Below are 17300 nucleotides of genomic sequence, written 5' to 3'. Positions count from 1 at the left end.
GCAATATCCTATCTCCCTACCACAAAGGCCAGAAGAAGGAACTTTCAACCGACCGCGGCCCACAGTCCTTCGGGTCACCGCGCGACAGCCCACAGTCCTTCGGGTCACTGCCACATTACACCGTCGTGTAATCACTCAGCCATAGGCCATGATCCCATCTCTCTGAGTCTTCCCGATCCAGCGAATAAGGGGTTTCCTTGAACCCGCTGAATACGAGGGCGAGGAAACACTAATCAACCCCAAACAAGCCTAGTATGGGCGGGTTACGCACATACTGTCGGCACCACTCACACAACACAAACTCAATCTAGAACCTAACATAACGATAAAGTTCCAGATCCTAACTAGACACTCAACTCTACAACACAAACCAATAGTACCAGTAGTCCGGCCTATATGACCAAAGACCCTTAGTATTAACTACTAAACAATAATATCAATAACCAACTCAATCAAACCGTTACCCAGATAGTCCAGCCTCTGGCTGAGAAACTATCTTTAAAGATAACGGGAACCTGCACTCAACCATATCACACGCAAGAATATAAAACATGATGCATCCTAATCTTAGTCCTAATCAGGTTATCAACTCAGTCTTAATTCCATTCATCTCAGCTTAGCCCTTGCTAAACTGAGTCCGGTTCCATAAATAAAATAACCCTAAGGACTCTACCATTCAATAGCGTGATCATTCTAATCTATATGCAGACTCGATCTACCCTAAATTCCAAGTGGAATTAAAACAAACCAACTCACAGTGTTCTAGGCGAGAAGTAGCTGGTTGATCGGAGAGGACTTGGCCAAAACCCAAGGGACGCCTTGACTGGACTGGACTGAACTGACCTCGACTTGGAAAGACCCCCGGCTTGATCATGAAGACACTAACAGGTCTGGACGGACTGATCTGGACTCGGACAGAACCTCCTCTAGCTTCTGGACAGTTCTTTAGACTTCCCGGCGGAGTATCGAGCAGAAATTTGACTGATCTGAACCCGTGGATCAGAACTAACTCCGGACAGCACCTCCACTTGATCATCAAAGGAACTGACTGGCCTGGACGAAATCATTTGGACAGAGCTTCCGCGTCACAATCGTAGAGAATCGTCGATCGAACGGAACTGGCCTTCTCGGTTAGAATCAACTACACTCTAGGTCGACCACTTTGCTTTTCTCTCTATTTCTCTCTGGCCACGTTGACTTGATTCCCATCTGAGCTGATCTTCATTTGATTGACCTTCAGTTGGACAGAACCTTCCCTAGGCGCTGACTCGAAATCAGTAGAGAACTGACCTCGAAAACTCTCTAAAACTCTCGATATAGCTCGGAATCGTTTGCTTTCTTTTTCTACCTTTATCTCATGTTTTTAACTTGGTTTGGACAGGTCTGGATGTGAAGAAATGAGCTGGGGTCGTGGGGTATTTATAGGAAACACCAGCCAATCAGCTTCAGGTTGGTGGCAGCCTGTGTGTCGCTCCGCATGGCTCCAGACGCATGCACGGCGACACCTCGTGCTCCACATGGCTGGCTGCATGTCCAGGACACATGCACGACTCCACCACTCCTCCCAGATGTCAGGCTGCATGACTGGAGCTCATGCAAGGCGCCACACATCCTCACACATGTCGATCAGCATGCTTCGGTTGCATGCGTCGCGACATCTCGTGCTTGCCCAATCCACCTCGTGCTCCACATGGCTGGCTGCATGTCCAGGACACATGCAGGACGCCACCACTCCTCCCAGATGTCAGGCTGCATGACTGGAGCTCATGCAAGGCGCCACACATCCTCACACATGTCGATCAACATGCTTCGGTTGCATGCGTCGCGACATCTCGTGCTTGGCCGATCCACCTCGTGCTTCGACATGTCAAGCTGCATGTGCAGCTTCCATGCATGGCGACACCTCGAGCTTCTGTAGACACTGAGCTTGTTAGATGGTTGACACCACGTTCTGAACCCATGCAACTGAGCTTTTCGGTCCATTCGCCTGATTTCGACCATTCTAGTGAATTTTCGTCCCGCGATCAATCCCAAATATTTTTCTACACCCTTTCTGATGCTCAGAACAATTTTAATAAACTCCACTTGATCTCTGAAGTTGAGGGAAAATATGTCCTGAGCCTCCGGCTTCCTCGAAAAATTTCATAATACCGAAATTAGGGTTTTCGTCCAATTTCGGGTTTTCCCGTCGTGCTTCAATCCCTTCGTGCTTGCTTCCCGTCGTGCTTACTTCCCGTCGTGCTTAATTCCCATCATGTTTCCAATGTCTTCGAAATAATATTCCGCTGATATGAAGTTTTGCGGAAAACTTCATGCTGAAGAAACGTCATTCTTCCAAAACGTCGAGCTTCTAAACCGTCATGCTTCCAAAAATGTTATGCTTCGAAAACGTTCTTCTCATTAATCTAAGACATCTTCTAACTATGGTCGAGCAACTTATTCGACCCATAGTTAACTCACGATCACTTCTTCGCCCACTTCGTACTTCAAAACTTCTTGATCGCCCACGACTCGACCACCACATAGGTACTCGACCATTCTCTCTCCTTTTTTTTTTAACGGGTTTCTACAGTGACCTTCTTGAGAAAGGCTACATCCGGGAAAACCTCAGTCCTTGTGCCGTTCCTGTCCTTCTCGTGCCCAAAAAGGATGGTTCTTGGCGCATGTGTGTGGACTGCCGTACCATCAACAACATCACGGTAAAGTATAGGCATCCCATCCCTAGACTAGACGACATGCTTGATGAGTTGCATGGATCATGTGTCTTTTCTAAAATTGATTTGAAAAGTGGCTATCACCAGATTAGGATGAAGGAAGGTGATGAGTGGAAAACCGCATTTAAAACCAAGTTAGGATTGTATGAATGGCTTGTTATGCCATTTGGTCTTACTAATGCACCTAGCACTTTCATGCGTTTGATGAATCATGTCTTGAGGTCATTCATAGGTCATTTTGTTGTTGTCTACTTTGATGACATTCTTGTCTATAGCAAGAACTTTGAAGATCATAAGATGCATCTCAAATCTGTTCTTGAAGTTCTTAGGAAAGAAAAACTCTTTGCCAATCTTGGTAAATGCTCTTTTGGAACAGATCACGTGGTGTTCTTAGGTTTTGTTGTAGGTGCTGATGGACTTAGAGTGGACGAGGAGAAAATCAAAGCCATCCGAGACTGGCCAAGTCCTTCGACCGTGGGCGAGGTAAGAAGTTTTCATGGTCAGGCCAGTTTCTATAGACGGTTTGTTCCGGACTTCAGTTCCATTGCTGCTCCTCTGACTGAAGTGATCAAGAAGAACGTCGGTTTCAAATGGGAACAAGCCCAAGAAAAAGCTTTTCAGATGTTAAAAGTGAAGTTGACTCATGCTCCTTTACTTGTACTTCCTGATTTTTCTAAAACTTTTGAGATTGAATGTGATGCTTCCGGAGTTGGGATTGGTGCTGTCTTGATGCAGGATAGGAAACCCATTGCTTACTTCAGTGAGAAGCTTGGAGGTGCCACACTCAACTACCCCACGTATGACCAGGAGCTATATGCTTTGGTGAGAGCTCTCCAAACGTGGCAACACTATCTTTGGCCTAAGGAGTTTGTTATCCACACGAACAACCAGTCCTTGAGACATCTTAAGGGTCAACAGAAACTGAACAAGAGACACGCACGTTGGGTTGAGTTCATTGAGACATTTCCTTATGTTATCAAGTACAAGCAAGGTAAGGAAAATGTTGTGGCTGATGCTTTGTCCCGAAGGTATACTCTTCTTTCAGCCCTTGAAACTAAACTACTTGGTTTTGAATTTATCAAAGACTTGTATGTGACTGATCCGGATTTCAAAGAAATATTTCAGAAAAGTTCCAAAGTGGCTTATGGAAAATACTATCAAAGTTCTGGATTTTTGTTCTTTGATAACCGCTTGTGTGTGCCCCAATGTTCTTTGAGGGAGTTGTTTCTCAGGGAATCTCATGGAGGAGGTCTTACGGGACACTTTGGAGTGAAGAAGACATACAAGACGGTTTATGATCACTTCTACTGGCCAAGCTTGATGAAGGACGTTGACAGGATTTGTGGCCGATGTGTGATCTGTAAGAAATCCAAAACCAAGACATCTAATCACGGTTTGTATTCGGCTCTACCCATTCCTTCTCATCCTTGGGTAGATATTTCTATGGATTTTGTTCTTGGTTTGCCTAGGACTAAAACTGGCCGAGACTCTATCTTTGTGGTTGTGGATAGGTTTTCAAAAATGGCTCATTTCATTCCATGTCATAAAACTGATGATGCTGTGCAAGTTGCTGAATTGTTCTTTAGGGAAATTGTTAGATTGCATGGTATGCCTAAGACCATTGTCTCTGATCGTGATGCTAAGTTCCTTAGCTATTTTTGGAAAACTTTGTGGTCTAAATTAGGAACCAGATTGATGTTCTCTACGACTTGTCACCCACAAACTGATGGCCAAACTGAAGTAGTGAATAGAACTTTGTCTGCATTGCTTAGATCATTGGTTAAGAAAAACCTTAAGCATTGGGAAGAATGTTTGCCTCATGTTGAGTTTGCTTATAACCATGCTATGCATTCTGCTACTAAGTTCTCTCCTTTTGAAGTCGTTTATGGCTTTAATCCCTTATCTCCACTTGATCTTTTGCCTTTACCTTTGAGTGAAAGAGTTAGCACAGATGGCAAAAGGAAAGCAGACACTATCAAGAAGTTACATGAGCAGGTTCATGCAAACATTGCAGCCAAAACCGAAGGGTACAAAAGATATGCCAACAGGAAGAGAAAGGAGGTGATCTTTGAGGAGGGTGATCTGATACCACCTTTGTGACACCCCCGATCGTAGAAAACCGGAAATGACACGGTCGATGTTCCCTGATGGTCGACCCGAGGTTCTCGAAATAAATCCGATCACCTTAGACCAACAACCAAAGAACACAGACACTCCTATCGGATATTACTCTAGGCTTTTCAACCCGATAAAGCAATATTCGATAGTTAGTTCGTCCCGGACAAGGACTAATATCATATGAGAACTCGTGATTTATTAACATCTTTTATACATTATTTATTTACTTTAAACATCTTACAAAGTGTTATAGTTTTCCCTACGCCCTATCGCCCAACAACGTTTTAAGTAAATATACATCAAAATGTACGTTGCAAGGACAACAAAATACTACCGCTGGTTGGCCGCTCCTTCCGTCCAAAAGATTTAAGTGTCTCCCGCCTAAGGTTTACCTGCACACACAAATGAGTCATGAGCAACTAGTTTACTCAGTGAATCTAGAATCACAACACAATCAATAACAATCAAGCAATTATCAAATGCATATACATGATCATGCAAGTACTAGTACTATACTTTAATATCGATCATCATTGTGAATTCTTATTTTAAACATCACTTCCACAACACCCGCCCGTTACCATACTCATAAAATACAATATATATACTAGACCCGAGAAACCACTAAGGCTAACCGAGACTAGTGAGTTAGCATCACCATCATTGTCGAATGTCCGGTATGAACAATCCGACACTGCATCGTCATGCAGTACACGGTCTCCAGGGAGCTACCCCATCATCGTGTCTTCATGACCTTGTTCCATTCGCAGGACCAAGTCACGGTAATGCGGGGGCTTTAGGGATAGTGAATATAACAAGACTTCACATGATTTTACTTCCATAATCATTCTGAAATTAATTCATAATTAATCTTAATTAATCATAATTAACTCTTAATTAATCCTAGATTAATCCTTAATTAATCTCATATTAATCTTTAATTAATCCAAGATTAGTACTTAATTAATCATGATTACTCCTTAATTAATCTCAGATTAATTCTCAATTAAACCAAGGTTAATTCTTAATTAAACCAAGATTAATCCATAATCAAAACCATGATTATTTTATGATTAGTACTTGAGAACAAGTACTAAGATTAGGATTAACCTCACTTTAAAATTATTCTTTAAGTGAAAGTGTTTAGCATGAGTAAACACAACACCATTCTTAAATATTCAGACACTTTACTAACTTAATCAAGGACTCATTCATGATCTATCTCAACATCTGTCTAGACTCACCTAAAGATTAGTCTTGAAACTGGCTTGGACAAGACTTGAGTTCCACTTGAACAAGGCTGAATGGACTAAGAGACTGAATGGATAGGATGGGACTAGCAAAGCTCCACACCTTAGCTGATCAAAACAGGGCAAGGTTGGGTTCAGAACATCAACAATCTGACAGTTCTGTTCAAGCTAAACAACTTAAATCAAATCAGTTCAAGCTCGGTTCCTTTCATACCAGATCAGATCAGTTCAGTTCTATTCAGTTAACAACAGTTCAAGACAAGATCAGACTGAGTTTAGTTTCGTTTCTCCAATCAATCCATAACAGCTTAGCAAACTGTTTTAGGAGATGGATTCAAACCGAAACTAAACAAGAAGTGAACTGTATCATAACTTAAACAACTGATCCGACCAAGACCTAAACTAAACATCAAATGTTCTGATCAGATACTGACTGAGGCAAGGAGACCAAAGCTTACCAAGATGAACCAAAGGATTAGATGGCCTCAGCTGATCCTCTTCTCCAAGGTAAGCTTGTGGCTGGACTGATCAAAGAGAAAGATCAAGGTCTGATCATGATCTGAACTCAACTAGGTCTAGGGTTTTATTTAAAAATCTCACCTTCTGATCTTTCTCAAGGTAACAAACTGAGCTAAGGTTGAAGATTAGGTCACCACCAATTTTTTCTTGATTTATTTTCTTGATTTTCTCACTGATTTTTATGTTCTTCTTTCTCTCTTTCTCACTGAAATTCTCTAGGTTTTTCTGCAGGGTTCTGAACGTGGGAAGCAGCTGGAGAGGGGTTAAATATAAGGTGAGCTTGCTTCAGGTGAGGGTTTCACTCAGGACAAAGCTAAGCTGAGTGGGGACAGCTGGCCAGCTGCTTCAGCACTCTCAGCACAAGCTGCTGTCCTTTCCTTAACCTGAAGAAACTCCAGCCCTTTCATGTGCTTCTCACATGACAATCTAAGAAACAAGGCAAGCAGGCAGCTTGTGATTGCCATGTGACAGTTACTGAAGAAGCTAGGCAAGCAGGCAGGTGCAAGTCATGTGATTAAAGACTAAGCAAGCAGGCTGGTGGAAGACATGAGTCTGGTCAAAAATTAATTGTAGCAGTTGGTTGATAATTTTCAATAATTTTTCAACCAAATATTCCTTGTCTTTGGCTCTCGTCTTGTTCTCGGAAAATCTCTTCCAATTTAATAAAAATTCGACCAGAATATTTAAGACTCGACCAAACTATCAAGTGAAGGTCTTTCAACCACAAGACAGTCCCTTCGAGAAATAAATCTTCCGGGTCGATTTTTATTTTTATTAATCCTTGTTGAACCAACTAAAAACTGGTCGAGCGGGATTTTTGTCGACCAAAAATTTATTGGCTCATGAGGGTTATTACACTCTTCCCCCCTTAAAAGAATTTGTCCCCGAATTCTCAAAATACAAGTGTACACCCTTTACTGGACGACTGGGGTATCTGAGAAGAGTTCTGGATAATCAACTCGGAACTTATCTTCATCCTCCCATGTTATAACAACTCTCTGTCGCTTTCCCCAAAATACTTGAACTTGTGAAATTTCCCTGTTCTTCAATTTCTTGATACGACGCTCGCCTATTCGCAAAGGACCTTCAGGATAAGTGAGGTTAGGTTGCAAGTTCTCTGGTCGCTGCGGCTCGACCATATTTGGATCTGGTATATGCTTACGCAACATCGATACATGAAATACCGGATGCATAGGCATATCGTGTGGAAGTTCTAGTCTATAGGCTACTTCTCCAACTCTGGCGACAATTCGGTATGGCCCAATATAACGAGTAGCTAGCTTCCCAATTTTTCCAAATCGATCCTTTCCTTTTTGTGCAGCTACTTTCAAGAAGACTAAATCATTTACTGCAAAAATGACTTCTCTTCTACCGCGGTCTGCATACTTCTTTTGTCGGTCTTGAGCCTTCTTCATATTGGTTTGAATTATCCTTACTTTCTCTGTAGCCTCATCTACTATTTCTGGACCAAGAATTCTTCTCTCACCAACTTCTGCCCAACATACTGGCGTTCTACAAGGTCGACCATACAATGCTTCGTATGGTGACACTCCAATACTAGAGTGGTAGCTATTGTTGTAGGAGAATTCTATCAGCGGCAAAAAACTTTTCCCAAGGACCATTCCAGTCGAGGATACACAACCTTAACAAATCTTCCAGAGTTCTAATGGTTCTTTCGGTTTGGCCATCGGTTTCTGGATGAAATGCTGTACTCATATGCAATTCAGTTTCCAAGGCTTGTTGAAAGGCTCGCCAAAATTCAGCTGTAAAGCGCGGGTCTCGGTCTGAAACTATATTTGCTGGTACCCCATGAAGCTTTACTATTTCCTCCAAATACAGCTCTGCTAACGTCTCAACTTTGTCTGTAAGTTTCATTGGTAGGAAATGAGCAGATTTGGTGAGACGATCGACAATCACCCAAACAGCATCATTCCCACGGCCGGGTCCTCGAGGTAAACCAGAAATAAAGTCCATTGTTACTGCATCCCATTTCCATTCAGGGATAGGTAGGCTTTGAAGTAAGCCACCTGGGACTTGGTGTTCAGCTTTTATCCGCTGGCAACTCTGACACTGAGAAACCCATATGGCAACATCTCTCTTCATCCCTGGCCAGTGGTAATATCTTCTGATATCTCGATACATCTTTGTGCTCCCGGGATGAATGCTTAAGAGAGAATGGTGTGCAGTCCTTAAAATCTCCTCTTGAAGTCCTTCTCCTTTCGGAACAGTTACTCGACCATTGAGTAACAAAGTTCCATCACTTGCAACTTGATATCCTCCGAAGTTTCCTTCATTCAACTGCTCTCGTATCTTCTTCAGGTTCACATCTCTCATTTGATATTCTCGGATACGAGAAAGTAAACCAGCTTGGCTTACTGCTTGTAGTTCTAGAGGTTCTCTTTCCTCTCCTTCTAAGGCAGCCAAACTAATCATCTTGAGTTCCGCTTCCAGGTTCTGGAGTTCTTTTTCAATATCTACATCAACTTTCCTTCTGCTCAACGCATCTGCAACAACGTTGGATTTTCCTGGATTTTCCTGGATGATATAGGATCTGCATGTCATCATAATCAGCTATGAACTCCATCCATCGTCTTTGCCTTAGGTTCAGATCAGGTTGAGTGAAAAGATACTTAAGGCTTTTATGGTCAGTGAACACTTGGATCTTCTCACCATACAAGTACGATCGCCAAATCCGAAGGGCAAATACTACTGCAGCCATCTCTAGGTCATGTGTCGGATAATTCACTTCATGCTTTCTTAGTTGCCTAGATGCATAGGCGATTACCTTATCTTCCTGCATCAGCACACAACCTAAACCAACATGAGATGCATCCGTATACACGGTGTATGGTTGGTTAGGCTTAGGCAATGCTAAGATAGGTGCAGTCGTCAAAGCTTCTTTTAACTTTTCGAATGCTTTCTCGGTTTCTATACTTCATTCATAAGCAATCCCTTTACCGGTAAGACGAGTCAAAGGCTTTGATATGCTTGGAAATCCTTGGACAAACTTTCTGTAATAGCCGGCCAATCCGAGAAAACTTCGAATCTCGGTAACAGAAGTCGGATGCGGCCATTCCTTAATAGCAGCTATCTTTTCTGGATCGACGGAAACTCCTTCTTCTGACACTCGATGTCCTAAGAAGCCAACTTCTCTTTTCCAGAAACGACATTTACTAAGCTTAGCAAAAAGCTTTTGATCTCGGAGACGCTCCAAAACTAGTCGTAGATGCCTTTCGTGTTCTTCTGCACTTCGGGAATATATGAGGATGTCGTCAATAAATATGATAACAAACTCATCCAGGTAATCCCGAAATACTTCATTCATCAGTCGCATAAATGCAGCCGGGGCATTGGTAAGACCAAAAGGCATTACTACGAACTCAAAGTGTCCATAGCGGGTTCTAAAGGTGGTCTTCATGATATCGGCTTCGGAAATCGGAATCTGATGATAACCCGAATCTAAATCAATCTTCGAAAACCAGCTTGCGCCTTGTAACTGGTCTAACAGCTCATCAATTCTTTGGAGTGGGTACTTGTCTTTTATGGTTACGTTATTGATTCCACGATAATCAATACATAACCGCATGCTTCCGTCTTTCTTCTTTACAAATAGCACGGGTGCTCCCCATGGTGATGAACTAGGACGTATGAAACATTTGTCTAACAAATCAGCTAACTGCTGCTTCAACTCAGCGAGTTCTGCTGGTGCCATTCGGTATGGTGCCTTTGCTATTGCAGCTGATCCGGGTTCTAAGGTTATACTAAAGGGGTTACTCCTCGATGGCGGCAATCCCTCTAATGCCTTAAACACGTCCTCATATTCTCTAACTACTGGTATTTCTTCCATGTTCTGCTCTTTCTCGTCTTCTACTGGTCCAGCAACTAAGGTCACTAAGTATACTTCTTCACCCTTCTCCAAAAGGCTTTCAATTCTCAATGCTGACACTAATGACGCTCCAACACTGGGTACTATGCCATGGTAAGCTAAAGGGGGTTGGGTATCTCTCTCAAAAACAATCTTCCCTCGACCACAATCAAGGTGAGCTCGGTAACTTGACAGCCAATCCATCCCTAAGATTACCTCATACCTCTCTAAGGGGAGAACTAACAAATCAGCCGGAAAAATCATATCTTGGATAATGATTGGAACTCTTAGAATACAGCCTTCAGTTTCAAGAACTTGATCTCCGGGAGTTAGAACAGGAATGGATAAATTCACCTTAGTGAATTCTCCATCGAATCGGGATGCTACTTCGGGAGCTACAAAACTATGTGTTGCTCCTGAATCGAAAAGGATGTGGGCGGATATTCCACCCACAAGCAAAGTCCCTGTCAATAATTGACTTTACCGTCAATTAGTTACTCAACCACTTTTATTATTATTATTATTTTTTTATATCACTAATTCACAAATCATTAAAAAAAATTATGCAACACTCAATTGGGTAAGAAAACAAACCTGAAATTGGACCCTGAGGTGGTCCGGATGGTCCTGGTAACTCTAAAGCGTAAGCCCTACCAGCAGTGGCTTGACGCTTAGCAGGAGGTAAGGGTAAAGGTGGGTTAACTGGTCTGGCGGGTCGAGCACTCGAAACAACAGGCTGAGCAAGATGAGTGCGTGGACATGATGTCGCGTAATGTCCTCGCTCTCCACACGTGAAACAAGTGATGTGAGATGGTACAGCCGGTTGGAACTGTCCCACGGTCGGACAATCTCTCCTAACATGGCCCAGCTGGCCACAAGTGAAACAAGTTGGGGTTCTAGGTCTAGGACCTCCAGATCGACCTCCCCGAAAAGCTCTACCTCCCCGTCCTCGCTGCACAGCAGAATGCGGCTGAGGCTGGAATGGAACAGATGGACGTCTAGGTTGTGTGGCATTGCTAGAAGAAGCTCTCTCAGCAGCAATGGCCTCCTCAACGTTTACAGCACGCTCAACAAGATCAGCAAGCCTATGAAACTCTACTGCCTCAAGTCTGCTCCTGATATATGGGTTAAGTCCTCGAAGGAACTTACGGATAATCATCATCTCGTCCTCTCGACCATAGTGGACATACTTCCTGAGACGGGTGAACTCTGCCTCATACTTCCTAACAGATAATCCTCCCTGAACTAGCTCCATGAATTTAATCTCCAATCGATCACGGGCTTCCGGTGGGAAGTACTTTCGAACGAACGCTGTACGGAAGTCAGCCCAACTCAGATTGAAGTCTCCAAAGTTCCTCTCTACGCATAACCACCAACTGATGGCGTCCTTCTCTAGATAGTAAACAGCCACGTCTTTTTTAAATTCTTCCGGACAACGGGTTGCAGCAAAGTTCTGCTCGAGATTGTGAAGCCATGCATCAGCTTCAAAGGGATCAGTGCCTCCCTGGTAATGCTTCGTCCCCAAGTTCTTCATAATCATGACTATCTTCAGGAAGTCCGGGTGAGAAGTGGTAGGTACTGGAGCTGGCTGAGCACGCTGTGCTTCTCGCTGTGCATTCAGTGCTTGATATTGCAAACTCACCATCTCAGCCATCAGTTCCAGAAGTGCTATCATAGCTGGATCGGTTGGCGCTGGTTGAGGTTGTGCTGCCGGAATAGGTGCGGCAGGGGCCGGTGGAATATGAGCGGCAGGAGCTGGTGGAATATCAGCGGCAGGAGATGCAGGAGCTGCGGGATGATCTCCATGCACTGGACTATCGTGTACCACATCCACCTCGATGTCCATAAAGTATGGGTCTGGAGACAAAGGAATGTGCTCCGGTGTCTGATCATATGACCCTTCAGACGGGTCAATCTCAAAGCTAGAGCCTGAAGGTGTAGCCTCAAAGCTAGAAGTCGGAAGTGGTGCCGGAGTAGATGGCGGCGAGGAGTCTGAAGATGATGAAATAGGTATCGGTAGATAATGTCCACCACGATGTGCCTGTCTCGGTGGCATCTGCAACAAAAGATCATGGTAAGTTTCTACCCAGGTCTATCTATTTATAAAAGAAGGAACAAACCAGCATATCCTAATTATTATTGCGACACATTTTCTGACTCGAAAGTTTTTTAAAACAAGTCCCATTCTAGCATCGTATAACAATGCTCTGATACCACCTTTGTGACACCCCCGATCGTAGATAACCGGAAATGACACGGTCGATGTTCCCTGATGGTCGACCCGAGGTTCTCGAAATAAATCCGATCACCTTAGACCAACAACCAAAGAACACAGACACTCCTATCGGATATTACTCTAGGCTTTTCAACCCGATAAAGCAATATTCGATAGTTAGTTCGTCCCGGACAAGGACTAATATCATATGAGAACTCGTGATTTATAAACATCTTTTATACATTATTTATTTACTTTAAACATCTTACAAAGTGTTATAGTTTTCCCTACGCCCTATCGCCCAACAACGTTTTAAGTAAATATACATCAAAATGTACGTTGCAAGGACAACAAAATACTACCGCTGGTTGGCCGCTCCTTCCGTCCAAAAGATTTAAGTGTCTCCCGCCTAAGGTTTACCTGCACACACAAATGAGTCATGAGCAACTAGTTTACTCAGTGAATCTAGAATCACAACACAATCAATAACAATCAAGCAATTATCAAATGCATATACATGATCATGCAAGTACTAGTACTATACTTTAATATCGATCATCATTGTGAATTCTTATTTTAAACATCACTTCCACAACACCCGCCCGTTACCATACTCATAAAATACAATATATATACTAGACCCGAGAAACCACTAAGGCTAACCGAGACTAGTGAGTTAGCATCACCATCATTGTCGAATGTCCGGTATAAACAATCCGACACTGCATCGTCATGCAGTACACGGTCTCCAGGGAGCTACCCCATCATCGTGTCTTCATGACCTTGTTCCATTCGCAGGACCAAGTCACGGTAATGCGGGGGCTTTAGGGATAGTGAATATAACAAGACTTCACATGATTTTACTTCCATAATCATTCTGAAATTAATTCATAATTAATCCTTAATTAATCATAATTAATTCTTAATTAATCCTAGATTAATCCTTAATTAATCTCATATTAATCTTTAATTAATCCAAGATTAGTACTTAATTAATCATGACTACTCCTTAATTAATCTCAGATTAATTCTCAATTAAACCAAGGTTAATTCTTAATTAAACCAAGATTAATCCATAATCAAAACCATGATTATTTTATGATTAGTACTTGAGAACAAGTACTAAGATTAGGATTAACCTCACTTTAAAATTATTCTTTAAGTGTAAGTGTTTAGCATGAGTAAACACAACACCATTCTTAAATATTCAGACACTTTACTAACTTAATCAAGGACTCATTCATGATCTATCTCAACATCTGTCTAGACTCACCTAAAGATTAGTCTTGAAACTGGCTTGGACAAGACTTGAGTTCCATTTGAACAAGGCTGAATGGACTAAGAGACTGAATGGATAGGATGGGACTAGCAAAGCTCCACACCTTAGCTGATCAAAACAGGGCAAGGTTGGGTTCTGAACATCAACAATCTGACAGTTCGGTTCAAGCTAAACAACTTAAATCAAATCAGTTCAAGCTCGGTTCCTTTCATACCAGATCAGATCAGTTCAGTTCTATTCAGTTAACAACAGTTCAAGACAAGATCAGACTGAGTTTAGTTTCGTTTCTCCAATCAATCCATAACAGCTTAGCAAACTGTTTTAGGAGATGGATTCAAACCGAAACTAAACAAGAAGTGAACTGTATCATAACTTAAACAACTGATCCGACCAAGACCTAAACTAAACATCAAATGTTCTGATCAGATACTGACTGAGGCAAGGAGACCAAAGCTTACCAAGATGAACCAAAGGATTAGATGGCCTCAGCTGATCCTCTTCTCCAAGGTAAGCTTGTGGCTGGACTGATCAAAGAGAAAGATCAAGGTCTGATCATGATCTGAACTCAACTTGGTCTAGGGTTTTATTTAAAAATCTCACCTTCTGATCTTTCTCAAGGTAACAAACTGAGCTAAGGTTGAAGATTAGGTCACCACCAATTTTTTCTTGATTTATTTTCTTGATTTTTCTCACTGATTTTTATGTTCTTCTTTCTCTCTTTCTCACTGAAATTCTCTAGGTTTTTCTGCAGGGTTCTGAACGTGGGAAGCAGCTGGAGAGGGGTTAAATATAAGGTGAGCTTGCTTCAGGTGAGGGTTTCACTCAGGAAAAAGCTAAGCTGAGTGGGGACAGCTGGCCAGCTGCTTCAGCACTCTCAGCACAAGCTGCTGCCTTTCCTTAACCTGAAGAAACTCCAGCCCTTTCATGTGCTTCTCACATGACAATCTAAGAAGCTAGGCAAGCAGGTAGCTTGTGATTGTCATGTGACAGTTACTGAAGGAGCTAGGCAAGCAGGCAGGTGCAAGTCATGTAATTAAAGACTAAGCAAGCAGGCTGGTGGAAGACATGAGTCTGGTCCAAAATTAATTGTAGCAGTTGGTTGATAATTTTCAATAATTTTTCAACCAAATATTCCTTGTCTTTGGCTCTCGTCTTGTTCTCGGAAAATCTCTGCCAGTTTAATAAAAATTCGACCAAAATATTTAAGACTCGACCAAACTATCAAGTGAAGGTCTTTCAACCACAAGACAGTCCCTTCGAGAAATAAATCTTCCGGGTCGATTTTTATTTTTATTAATCCTTGTTGAACCAACTAAAAACTGGTCGAGCGGGATTTTTCTCGACCAAAAATTTATTGGCTCATGAGGGTTATTACACTATGTGTGCTGACGGACACCCACGGACTTCCTGTGTGTACTGAACAGACAGCCCACTTGGGCCAAAATCACCCGAACAGTCCACGGGAAGGGCCAGCGTTCTGAGTCCAAGGACCAGCGTGCTGATATGTGTGTGCTGACTGACACACACGGACAGCCACGGACGTCCTGTGTGTGCTGACTGACACACACGGACACACACGGACAGCCACGGACGTCCTGTGTGTGCTAATGGGCATCCACGGACAGCCACGGACGTCCTGTGTGTGCTGACTGACACACACGGACACACACGGACAGCCACAGACGTCATGTGTGTGCTAACGGGCATCCACGGACAGCCACACACGTCCTGTGTGTGCTGGCGGAAACCCACTGACGTCCTTTGTGTATTGAACAGACAGCTCACGTGGGCAAAATCAACCAAACAGTCCACGGGAAGGGACAGCGTGGTGATATGTGTACTGATGGACAGCCACAGACGTCATGTGTGTGCTGACGGACACACACGGACACACACAGACACACAAGGACAGCCACGGACGTCCTGTGTGTGCTGACGGATAGCCACGGACAGCCACAGACGTCCTGTGTGTGCTGGTGGACACTCACGGACGTTCTGTGTGTACTGAACAGACTTCCCACGTGGGCCAAAATCACCCAAACAGTCCACGGGAAGGGTCAGTATGCTGAATCCAAGGACCAACGTGCCGATATGTGTACTGATGGACAGCCACAGACATCCTGTGTGTGCTGACGGACACACACAGACACACACGGACAGCCACAGACGTCCTGTGTGTGCTGACGGACGCACACAGATGTCCTGTGTGTGCTGACGGACACCCACGAACGTCATGTGTGTACTGAACAGACAGCCCACGTGGGCCAAAATCACCCGAACAGTCCACAGGAAGGGCCAGCGTGCTGATATGTGTACTGATGGACAGCCACGGACGTCCTGTGTGTGCTGAGGGACACACACAGACAGCCACGGACGTCCTGTGTGTGCTGACGGACAGCCACGGACACCCATGGACGTCCTGTGTGTGCTGGCGGACACCCACAGACGTCCTGTGTGTACTGAACAGACAGCCCACGTGGGCCAAAATCACCCAAACAGTCCACGGGAAGGGCCAGCGTGCTTAGTCCAAGGACCAACGTGCTGATATGTGTACTGATGGACAGCCATATACGTCCTGTGTGTGCTGACGGACACAGACGGACACACACAGACACACACGGACAACCACAGACGTCCTATGCGTGCTGGCGGACACCCACGGACGTCTTGTGTTTACTGAACAGACAGCCCACGTGGGCCAAAATCACCCGCACAGTCCACGGGAAGGGTCAGCGTGCTGAGTCCAAGGACCAACGTGCTGATATGTGTACTTATGGAAAGCCACAGACATCCTGTGTGTGCTGATGGACACAAACGGACACACACGGACAGCCACGGACGTCATGTGTGTGCTGACTGAGACACACGGACGTCCTGTGTGTGCTGACGGACACCCATGGATGTCCTGTGTGTACTGAACAGACAGCCCACTTGGGCTAAAATCACCCGAACAGTCCATGGGAAGGGCCAGCGTGCTGATATGTGTACTGATGGACAGCCACGGACGTCCTGTGTGTGCTGACTGACACACATGGACAGCCATGGACGTCCTGTGTGTGCTGACGGGCAGCCAGTGACAGCCACAGACGTCCTGTCTGTGCTGGCGGACACCCACGGACGTCCTTTGTGTATTGAACAGACAACCCACGTGGGCCAAAATCAACCAAACAGTCCACGGGAAGGGACAGCGTGCTGATATGTGTACTGATGGACAGCCACGGACGTCATGTGTGTGCTGACTGACACACACGGACACACACAGACACACACGGACTGCCACAGACGTCCTGTGTGTGCTGACAGATAGCCACGGACAGCCACAGACGTCCTGTGTGTGCTG

General features: G+C 44.1%; 1 protein-coding gene across 1 annotated transcript; it reads right to left on the bottom strand.

The window, feature by feature from the left end:
- Positions 1–9168: 9168 nt before the first annotated feature.
- On the bottom strand, positions 9169–12592 carry LOC117130350 (vegetative cell wall protein gp1-like). The gene is made up of 3 exons (XM_033283238.1): positions 12587–12592; positions 12046–12522; positions 9169–9198 (listed from the first exon to the last, which is right to left on the bottom strand). Exons 1-3 carry the CDS (start codon positions 12590–12592, stop codon positions 9169–9171), a joined length of 513 nt encoding a protein of 170 aa, XP_033139129.1.
- Positions 12593–17300: the final 4708 nt, after the last annotated feature.

The sequence above is a fragment of the Brassica rapa genome, unplaced genomic scaffold (genome assembly GCF_000309985.2).
Source record: "Brassica rapa cultivar Chiifu-401-42 unplaced genomic scaffold, CAAS_Brap_v3.01 Scaffold0390, whole genome shotgun sequence".
Classification (NCBI taxonomy): domain Eukaryota; kingdom Viridiplantae; phylum Streptophyta; class Magnoliopsida; order Brassicales; family Brassicaceae; genus Brassica; species Brassica rapa.
The sequence above is the reverse complement of the archived record's forward strand: the minus strand, read 5'-3'. Positions and strand labels throughout refer to the sequence as shown.